Source organism: Prosopis cineraria, unplaced genomic scaffold (assembly GCF_029017545.1).
Source record: "Prosopis cineraria cultivar Desert tree isolate PC_DT_omini unplaced genomic scaffold, ASM2901754v1 PC3, whole genome shotgun sequence".
Classification (NCBI taxonomy): Eukaryota; Viridiplantae; Streptophyta; class Magnoliopsida; order Fabales; family Fabaceae; genus Prosopis; species Prosopis cineraria.
Window position 1 is genome coordinate 44,365,481 of NW_026555334.1, and position 11,991 is coordinate 44,377,471.

At 39.2% G+C, this 11,991-nt stretch overlaps 3 protein-coding genes and 1 non-coding gene across 5 annotated transcripts; 1 reads left to right on the forward strand and 3 right to left on the reverse strand.

Annotated features, from left to right (window-relative positions):
- Nucleotides 1-141: 141 nt before the first annotated feature.
- On the reverse strand, nt 142-2,258 carry LOC129305949 (probable indole-3-pyruvate monooxygenase YUCCA10). Its single transcript, XM_054946188.1, has 4 exons — nt 1,564-2,258; nt 1,214-1,447; nt 771-896; nt 142-641 (listed from the first exon to the last, which is right to left on the reverse strand). Exons 1-4 carry the CDS (start codon nt 2,173-2,175, stop codon nt 450-452), a joined length of 1,164 nt encoding a protein of 387 aa, XP_054802163.1. The 5' UTR covers nt 2,176-2,258; the 3' UTR covers nt 142-449.
- Nucleotides 2,259-2,310: 52 nt separating this feature from the next.
- TRNAL-AAG (transfer RNA leucine (anticodon AAG)) lies at nt 2,311-2,391 on the reverse strand. Its single transcript has one exon. It is a non-coding gene; the product is annotated as a tRNA-Leu (tRNA).
- Nucleotides 2,392-7,677: 5,286 nt separating this feature from the next.
- On the forward strand, nt 7,678-8,394 carry LOC129305951 (classical arabinogalactan protein 26-like). The gene has a single exon (XM_054946191.1). The coding sequence runs from the start codon at nt 7,810-7,812 to the stop codon at nt 8,227-8,229; it is 420 nt and encodes a 139-aa protein (XP_054802166.1). The 5' UTR covers nt 7,678-7,809; the 3' UTR covers nt 8,230-8,394.
- Nucleotides 8,395-8,646: 252 nt separating this feature from the next.
- On the reverse strand, nt 8,647-11,405 carry LOC129305950 (protein NETWORKED 3A-like). Of its 2 annotated transcripts, none has more exons than XM_054946189.1 (3): nt 11,195-11,405; nt 10,509-10,624; nt 8,647-9,786 (listed from the first exon to the last, which is right to left on the reverse strand). In XM_054946189.1, exons 2-3 carry the CDS (start codon nt 10,603-10,605, stop codon nt 8,921-8,923), a joined length of 963 nt encoding a protein of 320 aa, XP_054802164.1. In that variant the 5' UTR covers nt 10,606-10,624; nt 11,195-11,405; the 3' UTR covers nt 8,647-8,920. The 2 variants fall into 2 exon arrangements, with proteins under 2 accessions (XP_054802164.1, XP_054802165.1); XM_054946190.1 differs by lacking the exon at nt 11,195-11,405 and adding an exon at nt 10,051-10,143 and having other exon boundaries at nt 10,509-10,630.
- Nucleotides 11,406-11,991: the final 586 nt, after the last annotated feature.

The window sequence follows — 11,991 nt, forward strand, 5'->3', positions numbered from 1 at the left end:
GATGGAGTACACTGTATATATAATTTCAATATTTTTAACTATATTTATTATTTTGCATAAAATTGCGTCCGTTATCATTTTCCCCCATCCGTATTACACGGGTGCATGCTAGTTCTGTTTGTGTCAATTGAGGGACGAACATACTAAAATTCAATCGACATTTAAAAGGAAGCCCCTAGACGCCCGTTGGCTGACGCGGCAGGATGCTTTCTTTCACCTAATCCGCAAAATGTCATGACATAGAAGTGACGTGATGGGAAGAGTGGGAACTATTTCTACAGTCAATCCAATGTCATGAGCTTGAGTAGGCGGGGTTGAACATGGACACGGAATCCACTAGATTTGGCTCCTCTATCTACAATTCTACATCAGTATTATAAACTTCTGGGACGAAGAGTTCCATGGTATGCACGGAATCAATTCACCCACGCAAAGAAAATAAACGACAATCAATGATCCGTTCTGTCGCTTTGCGATTGCAATAGAGAGGCAATGTCGTTGGCTATGTTCTGTGCATCGAAGCTGGCTCCATAGAAGCCCCTCTGTGCCAGTCCAACGCAGTACAAACCGTTCTTTCCCTTCCAGTGGTTTGGGAATTTTTGCTTCGCAAGGCCGTCCTCGTTCAGAAGATGCCCATCCCCCTGTTCAAAAGTCAACACCAATTGGTCAACAGCACATCCTGGGAAACGGATGCCATGTATTTTCTTCTTGAGGTTTCACCACTGTGTCTTAAGAGATGAATGGATACATTTCATATGACATGCATTTACCTTGAGCCACTTGTGAGTTGATCTCTTGAAGCCTGTGCAGAAGACAATCGAGTCAAATGGAAGTGACTTGCCATCCTTGAACACTACCTCGTTGCCTCCAATCCGCTCTATTTCCGCCCGCAACACCTTCAGACACATATATGCACACATATCACCTTCATACACATTAAGCCTGTCCGAGGTTATGCAAGCTGAAACTTATCCTACTAGCTAAGAGCTAACTGGCTCTGCTCTGGCATATAGAGCTCAGCCTCGAGTTTTCCAATGGCAAAACATGTTCGAAATTCATCATTTGGGATTTGATCGCATCGAATGGACCACAACCGGGGAAACCCTTTAGTTCAATTATCAAAATGACAAAACCAGATTGAATCTAAACAGCAGGAGCAGTAATAAAGGAGGTGAATTCACATTCAGGTGCCACGTGTATTTGCACCATATACCTTTATCTCTCCAGACTTGATTTTCTGGACGGTTCCTACATCAATTACAGGGAACTTGCCGTACTTCATCTTCATGGTGAAAGGACCCTCGCTAGGCCAAGGTAATCCATACTTGGTGAGATCCCCAAACACGATCCTGCTAAGTATCACCAGCAGATTCTCCACTGTGCTCGGAGACAGATACTTTAACAGAAGCGAGCCGTAATACATCATGTCCCTTGTAAGAAAATGAACCTACAAATCATAATATATTGATATGTCTACTGGCAAGATTAACCAGCCAATTAACAAATTCGGAATAAAAGAATCAATGAATTCAGGTTGGCGACAAAAATTATGTAGTTAATTACCGGGCTTCGAACGATAATTGAAGGTCGGGCACCATAGTTGGCCAAGTCTAACGCAATCTCCATTCCAGAATTGCCGGATCCAACAATCAAAACATTCTCGTCTTTAAAATCCTTTCCATTTTTATACCCAGTTGAATGAAGCACTCTCCCCTTGAAAGTGTCCAAACCCTCAACCTTAGGCACGCGAGGCTCCGCCGTCTCGCCGCTGGCCACCACCAAGAACCTCCCGGCATAGTCCTCAAGCTCACCGGAGTCTCGGTTCCTAGCCTGGACTGTCCACAGGTCATGGGCCTCATCGTATTGGGCTACTTCGACGGCTCTGCGGTAGGAAGGGCGAATATGGAAGTGATTGACATAGTCATCCAAGTACTGGATGAACTGCTTCCTGGGAACATAATGAGGGTAAGATGGAGGGAACGGCATGTGAGGGAGCTGGCAAACTTGCTTCCTGAGGTGGAGGCAAACACGATCGTAGGCATATTTCTGCCATAGAGAAGCATAACAATCTTCCCTTTCGAGCAGGATGTGGGGAATGGATTGTCTGGTTAAGCAGGCGGAGGCGGCGAGGCCGGAAGTGCCGGCTCCCACGATTATGACGGCTGCTTCCTGCATCGTCGTCGAGGTGCGAGGAGGTGCTCCGTCAAGATTACCGAATAAATATGTGATCCAGGAAGGCGCACATGTGCCACTAAAAAAATTCCTACGTGCACGTCACATAAACAAATTAAAAACAAAAAGTTTAGTTTCTGTTGAGAGTGGGATTTGAACCCACGCCCTTTCGGACCAGAACCTTAATCTGGCGCCTTAGACCAACTCGGCCATCTCAACTTGATAGTTGTGGTAAAATATTATTGATATAAATAGTTGACAATTTACCAATCACTTTAGAAGGAAAACATGAGATTTTTCGAACGGCCCCATCTCCACCTTCGTTCTTCACGCGCTGCCATTTCCCATGCAATTCGATGTCATGTCCTTCCTGTGACTTATCTCCATTGTTTCTGGTTTATTAAGGATTTAGGATTTCCTTTATATTTGCATTATTGTGACATGAAAAAAGTAATGACAGCTATCACAATATTTTAAAAATAAAATTAGTCTTTGGGCCAATTGAAATATCAATTCATGATTCATTGGTCAAATTGCTGTCCATTCATAGTCGAATAGAAATAATGGAAAATATTTTCGTTTAAAAAAAAAGAAATAATGGAAAATATATTTTTTCAGTTAGTTCACAATGATAAAATTAATTCAAAATTAAAGTAGTTAAATATTAAATTTTTGATATATGTAATATAATAAATAAGATAACAACAAAAAATTTATACGCAAAAATTAATCTATTTGTAATACATATAAAAAAGGTAAAAGATTTTAGGAAAAATGATAATGAAAGCTCTTTAAATTATATAAATAAAAATTTAATCTCAAAATGCCATAATTTCACTAAAATTTTTAAAAAAATTCTGTCATTAATAAATTTATATAAATGACTAAATTGCCCTTGTTGTAAATGATCAAGTGCTATATCAAGAATTTGACATGCGAACTTGTGATTTGCTATTGCATTGTTGTGAATATAAAAAAATTATGATTATTTAAACCAAATTTTTAATTGACACTTGTTATTTTCAATAGTTATAATAATATTAGCAATTTGATATGTGAACTTATGATTTGTCATTGCATTGTTGCTAATATAAAAATAAAAATTATGATTATTTAAGCAACTTTTCTTGATATTGCTATAAATGTTGAAAATAACACATTTTGTTTAAATAATCACAACTTTTTTTTTATATTAGCAATAACACAAAAGCAAATCACAAGTTCACATGTCGAGTTCCTGACATGGCATTTGGTCATTTATAACAATGATAATTTAATTATTTATATAAATTTATTGATGACAAAAAAATTTTAAAAAACTTTAATAAAATTATGATATTTTTAAAAAAATTAAATTATCATTTATATAATTTAAAGAAATGTTATTATTATTTTTTTAATATTTTATTTTATTTTTGGATGAAAAGGCAAGCAAAAGCTTGAGAGTTTACTGGTTATGTACTAGCGGTCCTATTGGACCTATTCAAATCATCTAAATAGAACCCAAAACGAATAGAGACGAGGTCCTGCTTGATGTTCTCGGAGCATCCTTAGCAATAAAATTAGCACATATAATCCAATGCACTCTCTAAAAGAGTGTTGAAGCTCCACAGTTTTAAAAAGGAAGGTCCGTTATCGCGTGATTGTAACGGAGAGTTAGGGGGCGACCATGAATTTCTTACACGAGTACATTCTGATCATCACCAACGCGGGTTTGCACTGAAATCTGAAGCTGATTATGCGATGGTAGAGCTGGGGAAAGTGAGATGAGTTTATTCTTTTGTTTCTGATCCACTAAATAAAAGGGATTGATCTGACCTAAATTTTCACTTACCACGACATCAAGTCGATGCCCATCTCCTTTGGGCCTTTTTTGTGAATTGGGCCAATGTTAGTCCTACCTTTGATAACATCATTCCTAGCTGCTCTATTGGGTTGAAGTAGGCTTCAATTGTTATTAATTTTAGGTTTAATATTCCCTTTACCTGTCACAGGATATCCTCCCTTTTGCTTATGAAAAGCTCTCTTGTCACCAATGGCCACTTGTCTTAATAGTTAGGGACCTAGATAGTTTAATTTAGGGACTCGAGTTTGAATCTCAGGGCATGCAGCAACACAGTTGAGCATGCAAAGAATGTCTCGTCAATGATACATGTGAAACTTCATCAAAGAAGGCCCTACTTAAATGAAAATTTAAATTAGTTTAAAATAAATTAGGTGAATAATGAATCCAACATATCCGGAACAATTCACGGTCCTTGATGTGAAGGGAAAAAAAAAAGCAAAAAAAAAAAAGCTCTCTTGTCAGAACTTCTTCTCCAGCCCTCTGCCCATTGAGTGTCAGGTGTATCGATCAAGTTTTTCCTTTCTTTATTGGGAACAAGCTCTTTACCACAGCCGACAGGCTGCTCTCTTTTTCCATCTTGTTCGAGGATTTGGAAGTCTCTTTCTTCCTCCTCGTCCCGCAGATCTGCAAGCGCAGCAAACCAAGATTGTGAAGCCTTTATTTTTTGGTTTTTTTATCAGGGCTTTTCTGGTTCTTTTGGAAGGATCGTTGGTTGCACTTCCTCAATAACCGAGAACAGTATCCATCGGATGCAAACATCGAGGTGCCAAAAAATTCATCACCAATGGGGGTTTTCTTCTCCAGCATGGCATTAGATTGCTTCTCAGTATGCCCCTCATTAACAGAAGTGCTCGAGCCACACTTCCAGGGACAGGCTTCTCGTTTATGACCATATCTACCACAGTTGAAGCAAATCAAACCAAGTCCCTCATATTCCACATTGAAGATGTTGCCCGCTGCCATGATTTTGCGAACTAATTTCTTTTGAAGATCAAGCTCAACACAATTTCTAGCAAATCTACCCCTCTCAATCGTAGCATCTTTAGCCATAAGATCCGATAGAGTCCTGCCTGTACAGTCACCGAGTCTAGCGATAAAATACCCATTGTAACAGTGTATAGAGATGTGAGGTATTCTTTCCCACGTAGAAATTCTTCCCGAGGGGTTATGGTGCGGATCGAAGAACGAAGACCATCTTTGAACAAGCACACAATGTTGTTAGACCATGGGCCTTCATACAATACCTTCTTGTGGCGCTGCTACTATAAATCTTTATCCAAAAACCTATTGGAGAAGTATTTGTTAGGTAGATCAATGACTTCTAGGCTGTTAAGATTGATGTTCCAGATACGAGATAACCATTCTTTGATGCCGTAGAGGTTGTATCTTCTGCGCAAAACCGTGACTGCCGGAGCATAATTCCATGGCTGGTACCATTCATTAAATTCTTCTTGGGATATTTAGACAACTGGGCAAGATTCCATCAGCTTTTTAACTTCTTCTGCAGGTTCTGGCATTTTCTAGAAAAAATTCTTGTTCTTTATCAATAAAATTGTCGCTATCTAAGTGCCTTGCCCGATTAGAAACACCGTTGAAACCCAGTAGGGAACCATGGTAGGAGGCTGGGTGGGGTTTCTTTGTATGTTCTTGGTCACTTTTCTCCTCCATGATCTGTTCAGTAATCTCTGCGACTTGAGGTTTAGCTTCTGGTTCTGCATCTTCTAGCATAAGGTAGTCGGGCACAGGAGGTGAGTCACCATTATTTGGTGTTTCTTTTGTTTCTTCATTTTTCTTCCTTCAAGGATTAGAGCATCTGAAGGACAATCCTGTGGCACCTTGCGGGTGCTGGAGCCGTCCATACAAGTTAACATTAATATTTTATTTAAAAAAACTAACTAAAAAGGCTTGATGGCCGAAGCAATGCGCATCACTTGAGAATGTAGACTCTTCGTCCTTTTCTCGCTGATACTCAGATTATGTTTTTCAAGTTGAACAGCTAGTTTTTTGAATTTTTCGTCCTCTCCCCTGCAACACTGATTTTTTAACCCTTTCCTTCTTTCTTCTTCCTTAGTAATTTCTTCTACTTCTTCTTCTTCTTTCCTCTTGTTAAAGGCTAGCCATGGAAGAGAGTTGATGTCACATAAAGACGATAGTGGATCCAGGATCTAGAGTCTAGGGTGCGAGACAACCTAATTTATAATTTTTAAAAATAATTATGTAGACAAAGAATATAATAACATAAATAAAATTATGTATATTGTTATTTAAAAAAATATACTGAGTATTTATTTGGACAAAAATTTACTGAAAAAGTTGATAGAGTTTAGTTTGAAAAAAAAAAATAAAAGAAAACTATTATTCAAAAAGATGACTTAATTTATTGTGTTTGGATTTTATTATAAAATAAACAACTTTTGACCCTTTTTTTTTATAATATGTCAAATAACTCTAAATTTTTTGATTTAAATCTATGGAATATGAGTTAAAATATTATTCATTTAAAAAAAATTTAAACTTAAATATTTTTTATTAAGTCTAAAGTGTCCAAAATTTTAAAACTAAGGGTGCAATATTGTAATCATTATATACCATTTACGTAATTTTCTTCATGTGAGCAGGTGCATTTGCTCCCTCCTCACGCATATGTAGTTCCATCATTGCATAAATAAAGAAAAAATTGCTCATTTGTTGGGGTGAAATGTTAAAATCTTAAGGTTAAAAGAAGAAAAAAGGAGGACATTTTGAACTGGTCTAATGCTTGATTTTGATTTTCAATCTAAGAGTTGATCCAGGGTGGTCTAACCCAACCCAACCTTCCAAATAATTTTTCTTTGCTAACCAAATCGCTAACTTGATTGGATGGCAGTCCGATGGATATGACTTTAAAATCATGGGTTGTTAGTAAATTTTTTTTGATATTTTATATGAAAATGAAATTAGAAGCATATATTTTCACCAAAAAAAAAATAAACATGTATGTATGGGAATTGCTTTCTGTTAATTTCTTTTTATTAAAAAAAAATGTCTATTACATGAGGAAGGGTGCGATTGTATGCTATTGTGTGAGGAGTCGGGAGTGGGAGAGGTGAGCAATTGAATTATTTAAACAGTCTGATAAATAACTAGACCATCTTGTACTTTATAAAGTGATACGCGACAGGGTATCAGCACCAACGCCAAATGCAGCATATAGCCATGTATGTTATAATGTTAGTAAGTGCTAACAAGTGACCCATCCTTTATTTAACTTCATTTATTCATTTAACTTCAGGCTTGTTGCAGTTATTATAGTTCTCGCTCGCTGTTTGTCCTTGTGAAGTTTATTTTTCTTGAGCTCTGGAATTGGCAAAACATGCCCAGAAAGAGGACATGCAGAGCAGAGGCACAGTGTGGAGAGATAGGAGAGGAAAGACCACTCGTCCTGGGAAATTACCCAACAGACTGTTCTGTTGAGATCCTTGAAGAATTGTTTTCTTTTCGTCGGCCCCTCTGTAGCTTTTTTTTTTTTTTTTTTGGGTTCAAACTCGCATACAGATGGTGAGAAGGAAAGACAGACACCGATTATTCACGTGGTCCAGAAGGAAATCACGTACCAAATTTGTCTCGTAGCACAGGATACCAATTATCAGTGAACCCCACCCACCACCACATCTAAAGGCTCCTTTTAATGCCTCAATCATGAACCTCCTCCTTGGTTTCTCCACGACACTTTTGTTTTCCCTTCTCTCTCGCAGACACATTAGTTAAAGTCCCATTATTAAGTCAACATATATTTGATTCTCTCATCATTTATGGCTTCCTTTTGGCCATTCCCTGCAATCTTCCTGGCCTTGATGGCGTCCAATTGTTCGTCATGCCTGGCTTGTCCACCGAGTGTGCGTTTTTCCGCCATATCAGCGGCACCAACAGTATCACCCGCTGCTCCTCTGGTCTCTGCTCCTCTCTCTCCAGATATTGAGCCTCTCTTTCCCTCTCCTGGTAAAGCAGCTTACTCTCCTTCTGACTCTTCGTTGCCCACCATCCCTGCCAGCCCGAGTCCTCCAAATCCCGACGCCTTCGGTACTCCAGGCTCAGTAATGGCGTTTCCTCCATCAGAGTCTATGCCAGCCCATGATGCCCCTGCTTCACGCTCTTCATCTCTCCCTCTGAATCTCCTCTCATATCTGGCTTTACTGGTAATTTGCTTGGTGCTCCAGCCTCATGGCATGTGAATCTGAGTAGATGCTGCTGTTTCTACTTTATTGTTCTTGTCGCTATTAGAGCGTTCCCTTTTCTTTTATTATTTTTGGTACATTGTATGAGGCACTGTTGAATGATGCTGCTTCACCAATATCAACAATCTTTCAAGCCTGGCAAGAGTTATCTTTAACTATTAACTGGTGTCTGTCTTCAGTTATGTATGCTGGAAATTTTCTTCGAATTTCTTGTAGGAAAGTATAACACCTGTCAAATGCAATCCCCTCTCGCTCGAGAGACCGAAGGGAGATAAGGGACCACAGATCACTCATCACTTTGATGTTGCTCCGAGAGCCTTTTGATGACTAATGCGCGCATTTGGCTACAAGAAACAAGGTTTTTTTTTTGGGGGGGGGGGGAATACAGTTCAGGGGAGCAAAAAGAGATGGGAATTAGAGTGGGGAGGCATTATAAATAAATAAATTGAGACGATGGGTATGAATACAATATAACTCGGTGACAAAAGTAAGGACCACTAACATACCCTATCTGGCTTGTCTTTGCTAGAAGGAAAATATGTCAAATTACACAACTACACTTAGATCTAAGACGGACTAGTAAAATGTATGAAGCTTCCACCGGACAATCCTAAATACAGATTTTCGAAGATATACAGGGGTGCATTTCCACTTGGTATAACGCTGCATGCCTACTTGTAAATCACATCTAGAGAGCTACAACACTGGGCTGATTCCATGGATATCCATTAAACAGCTTCCCGGACAATGCTCCCATGAGTTTGTTGAACTCGAAGGGGTGCTTCCATTTTTTGGCGCAGTCCTTAGCAATGAAGTTTCTCATCTTTGAATTCTCCTGCTTGATCACATCTATTGCCAAACTCAGATGTTTTATCACCTCTATCTTCTCCTCATCTTTCTGCCTCAGTTCATCCTGCTGTGCCCTATTCTCTTCTCTCAGTCTCCTTATTTCTTCCCTCAACATCATTGCTTCCTCGCTCATGGCATCTTTCTTCTTCAGTTCATCTTTCTGTTCCCTGCTCTCTTCTCTGAGTCTTTCTGCCTCCTCCTTCAAAATCATCAGTTCATTATGCATGGCGTCTTTCCGCTCGACTTGATCCTTATAGACCCTGTTCTCTTCTCCGAGTCTCTTGACTTCTTCACCTAACCTCTTGACTTCGTTATTCACGGCCAGAAAAGGAGCTTCCCCTTCTGCGCAGTTGTCAAATTCAGTTTCCTCATCTTGTTCAGGATCTTCAACTTCAGACTCCGCAGACTCCTCCACATCACAGTTCTCAGAGGAGTTGTCATAACTGCGATCGGTGGAAGTCATGAATTTCTCGGACTGGTACTTGGCCGAGGCAAAAGGAGATCCTCCTGAAATCAGGAGGCGAAATCCAGAATCAGGTTTGACTTGATCATATCGCTCGGCAAGAGAGCGATGAGTCCGATAGAAATCCTCAACCATGCTAATAAGCTCTGGTCGCTTTTTGTAATACATCTCTGCACGTTGCGCAAAGGAATCCGCATCTTGTTCAATCAATTTTAACATCGCCTTTGTCTTCTCATTTAGCTCTGTCATCAACACAACACACAGAAACAGGCAAATATCAACATGTTTTTCGCATTCCTTTTAATCTTATATATTGATTCGTTGCTAAAATCATTAGCCGTTGTAACCCTCCGGTATGTGGCCACAAAGAGGTCCAGACATAAGTCTCAGCTCACTAAAGAAAAAAGGGGTAATCGCAACGGTTAAATCTAGAGGCAAAAAGTAGTAAAAGAAAAGAGCTCGAAAGGAACAAGCAGGAACCACGCTTCTTAAAATAGGCCCACAACCTTTTTTCTTGTTACCAGTACACCTGCTTTCCTCTTCACTCTTTTGACAACGTGTGGTTTGAGCTTCCCAAGTGCTTACGTTTATAGATCATACTATGCCATAAGGAAAATCAAGTATCATTCCGGAAAACACCCGTGGGCCCAAAACTTCAACATACTACGAGCACAACATTTAGAGACAAATTGAAAGCCAAATAACAGAGCCAGACAAATGTTTAGTGGGATCCTCAAGCAATCAATGCAACATTAAATTTGGATAGGCCATGAACCATAACCACGAAGATACATCATACGGTTCAACCCAACACATATGCTCACAATCAAGCGAATTGCTCAGCTGCAGATATTTTCCCCAAAATTTGCAGGGCTTCGAATAATGAAACTTTTCTACTTTCCACGGGTTCAGAGTAAACACCTAAGTTAATCGAACATTAACTACAGAGGAAGAGAAATGATACCAGAGAGAGCGGATTGGAGCCATGGGGATCTTTTAGAGGTACTGTGATCGTCAAGCCACCACCAGTGTGAGGGTTGATTCATCCTCATTTGTGCCATCTTCTACGTCACTCTTCTCCTGGTTATCACCGAAGCCTTTTATATATGAAAACCGATATCGAAAAACAACAAAAAGGAACCTTGAATTTTCCAGGCAGCAAAATAAGCAGCCCGTTTTATAGCTAAAAGATATCAACAAAAATATATTGAAGCATCAAGTTTATGGTATTTTCATGAAGGGTCAAAATCAAATGCACCGACAAGAGATGGATACCGCTTCTTCGTTATTAACAAAAACAAGACCGCAGAAGCATCGTAAAAGCCATATAGAGGCATTCCCGTCCTTTCAAAACAGACCACAGGAATACTTCAAATGAAAAAAGTTAACAACACAAAATTGCATCATATCTCTTCCCTTTTTAAAAAAAAGGGGGGGGGGAGAAGAAAAAAGAAAACGGAACCACAGATATGGTGATATCAGGATGACAAATTGTAAGCGATTCGTCAATATTTTCAAAAGAGAAGAAGGATATTGAGGTTATGCCAGCAGATGAACCGACAGAGAGGAAGAAAGGAAAGTGGAACTCGGCTGTGTGGGCGTGAGAGGGGGGGGGGAGAGAGAGAGAGAACGGGGGAAACAATGGAGGACCTGATTCAAACTTGAAAGTGTTGGAGAGAGTCGTTTAACTCGTCCACTGTCTTCGTCCCCGGCTGATGCAGAGTGTAGGCTTCGCTTCCCAGCCTAGAGACTCTTCAGCCCTTGGCTGGACAAATCATATCCTCGATGCAGTGATTTCTGGTTTTGAATTCGTTTGTCTCTTTCAGAGACGGGGGAATTCAAGCGCTCCTCTTGTGCCGAATTGCAGCTGGCCATAGCCTTTATTACCAGCGGCAACTGCTGAGTGGCTCACAATTTTCTAAAGACTTGAAGGATATTTGAGTCATTCCATAGACTCCATCTAAATCAGGTAGCATTTGGTGGCGGATTTTTGGAAAATAATACTACTATATTTATTTTAATTTCAATTAAAGAATGAAAAATATTTAATAGGAAAGCCAGAAATCAGAAAGTCAATTATTAATATGAATATGATATGATGATTTTTATCAAAAAAAAAATTGATATGATGATTAATTGAAAAACACAGAAATGTGGCTGATGATTAATTGTAGGAACGTGACAGCGCGAGGGAGCGTGAGTCCGAGGCCAGGATTTAGGAGTAACGGTCCGAAGTGTGGCTCAGGAAACTTCAATTTTTTATTTTTGTGTTGTCCACATTTAAGCATATAGCAGTGTTTTGATAGCCTGGCCTGGCAATTCAAAATCTCGTATGCAATAAATAAAACTTTTTATATTTTCAAATGTCAGCTCTTCGTTCACAATGTTATGTCTCATTTCTCCTGTCAAAATAAAAGCTGCAGACTTTCAAATGAAAATGTTATTCA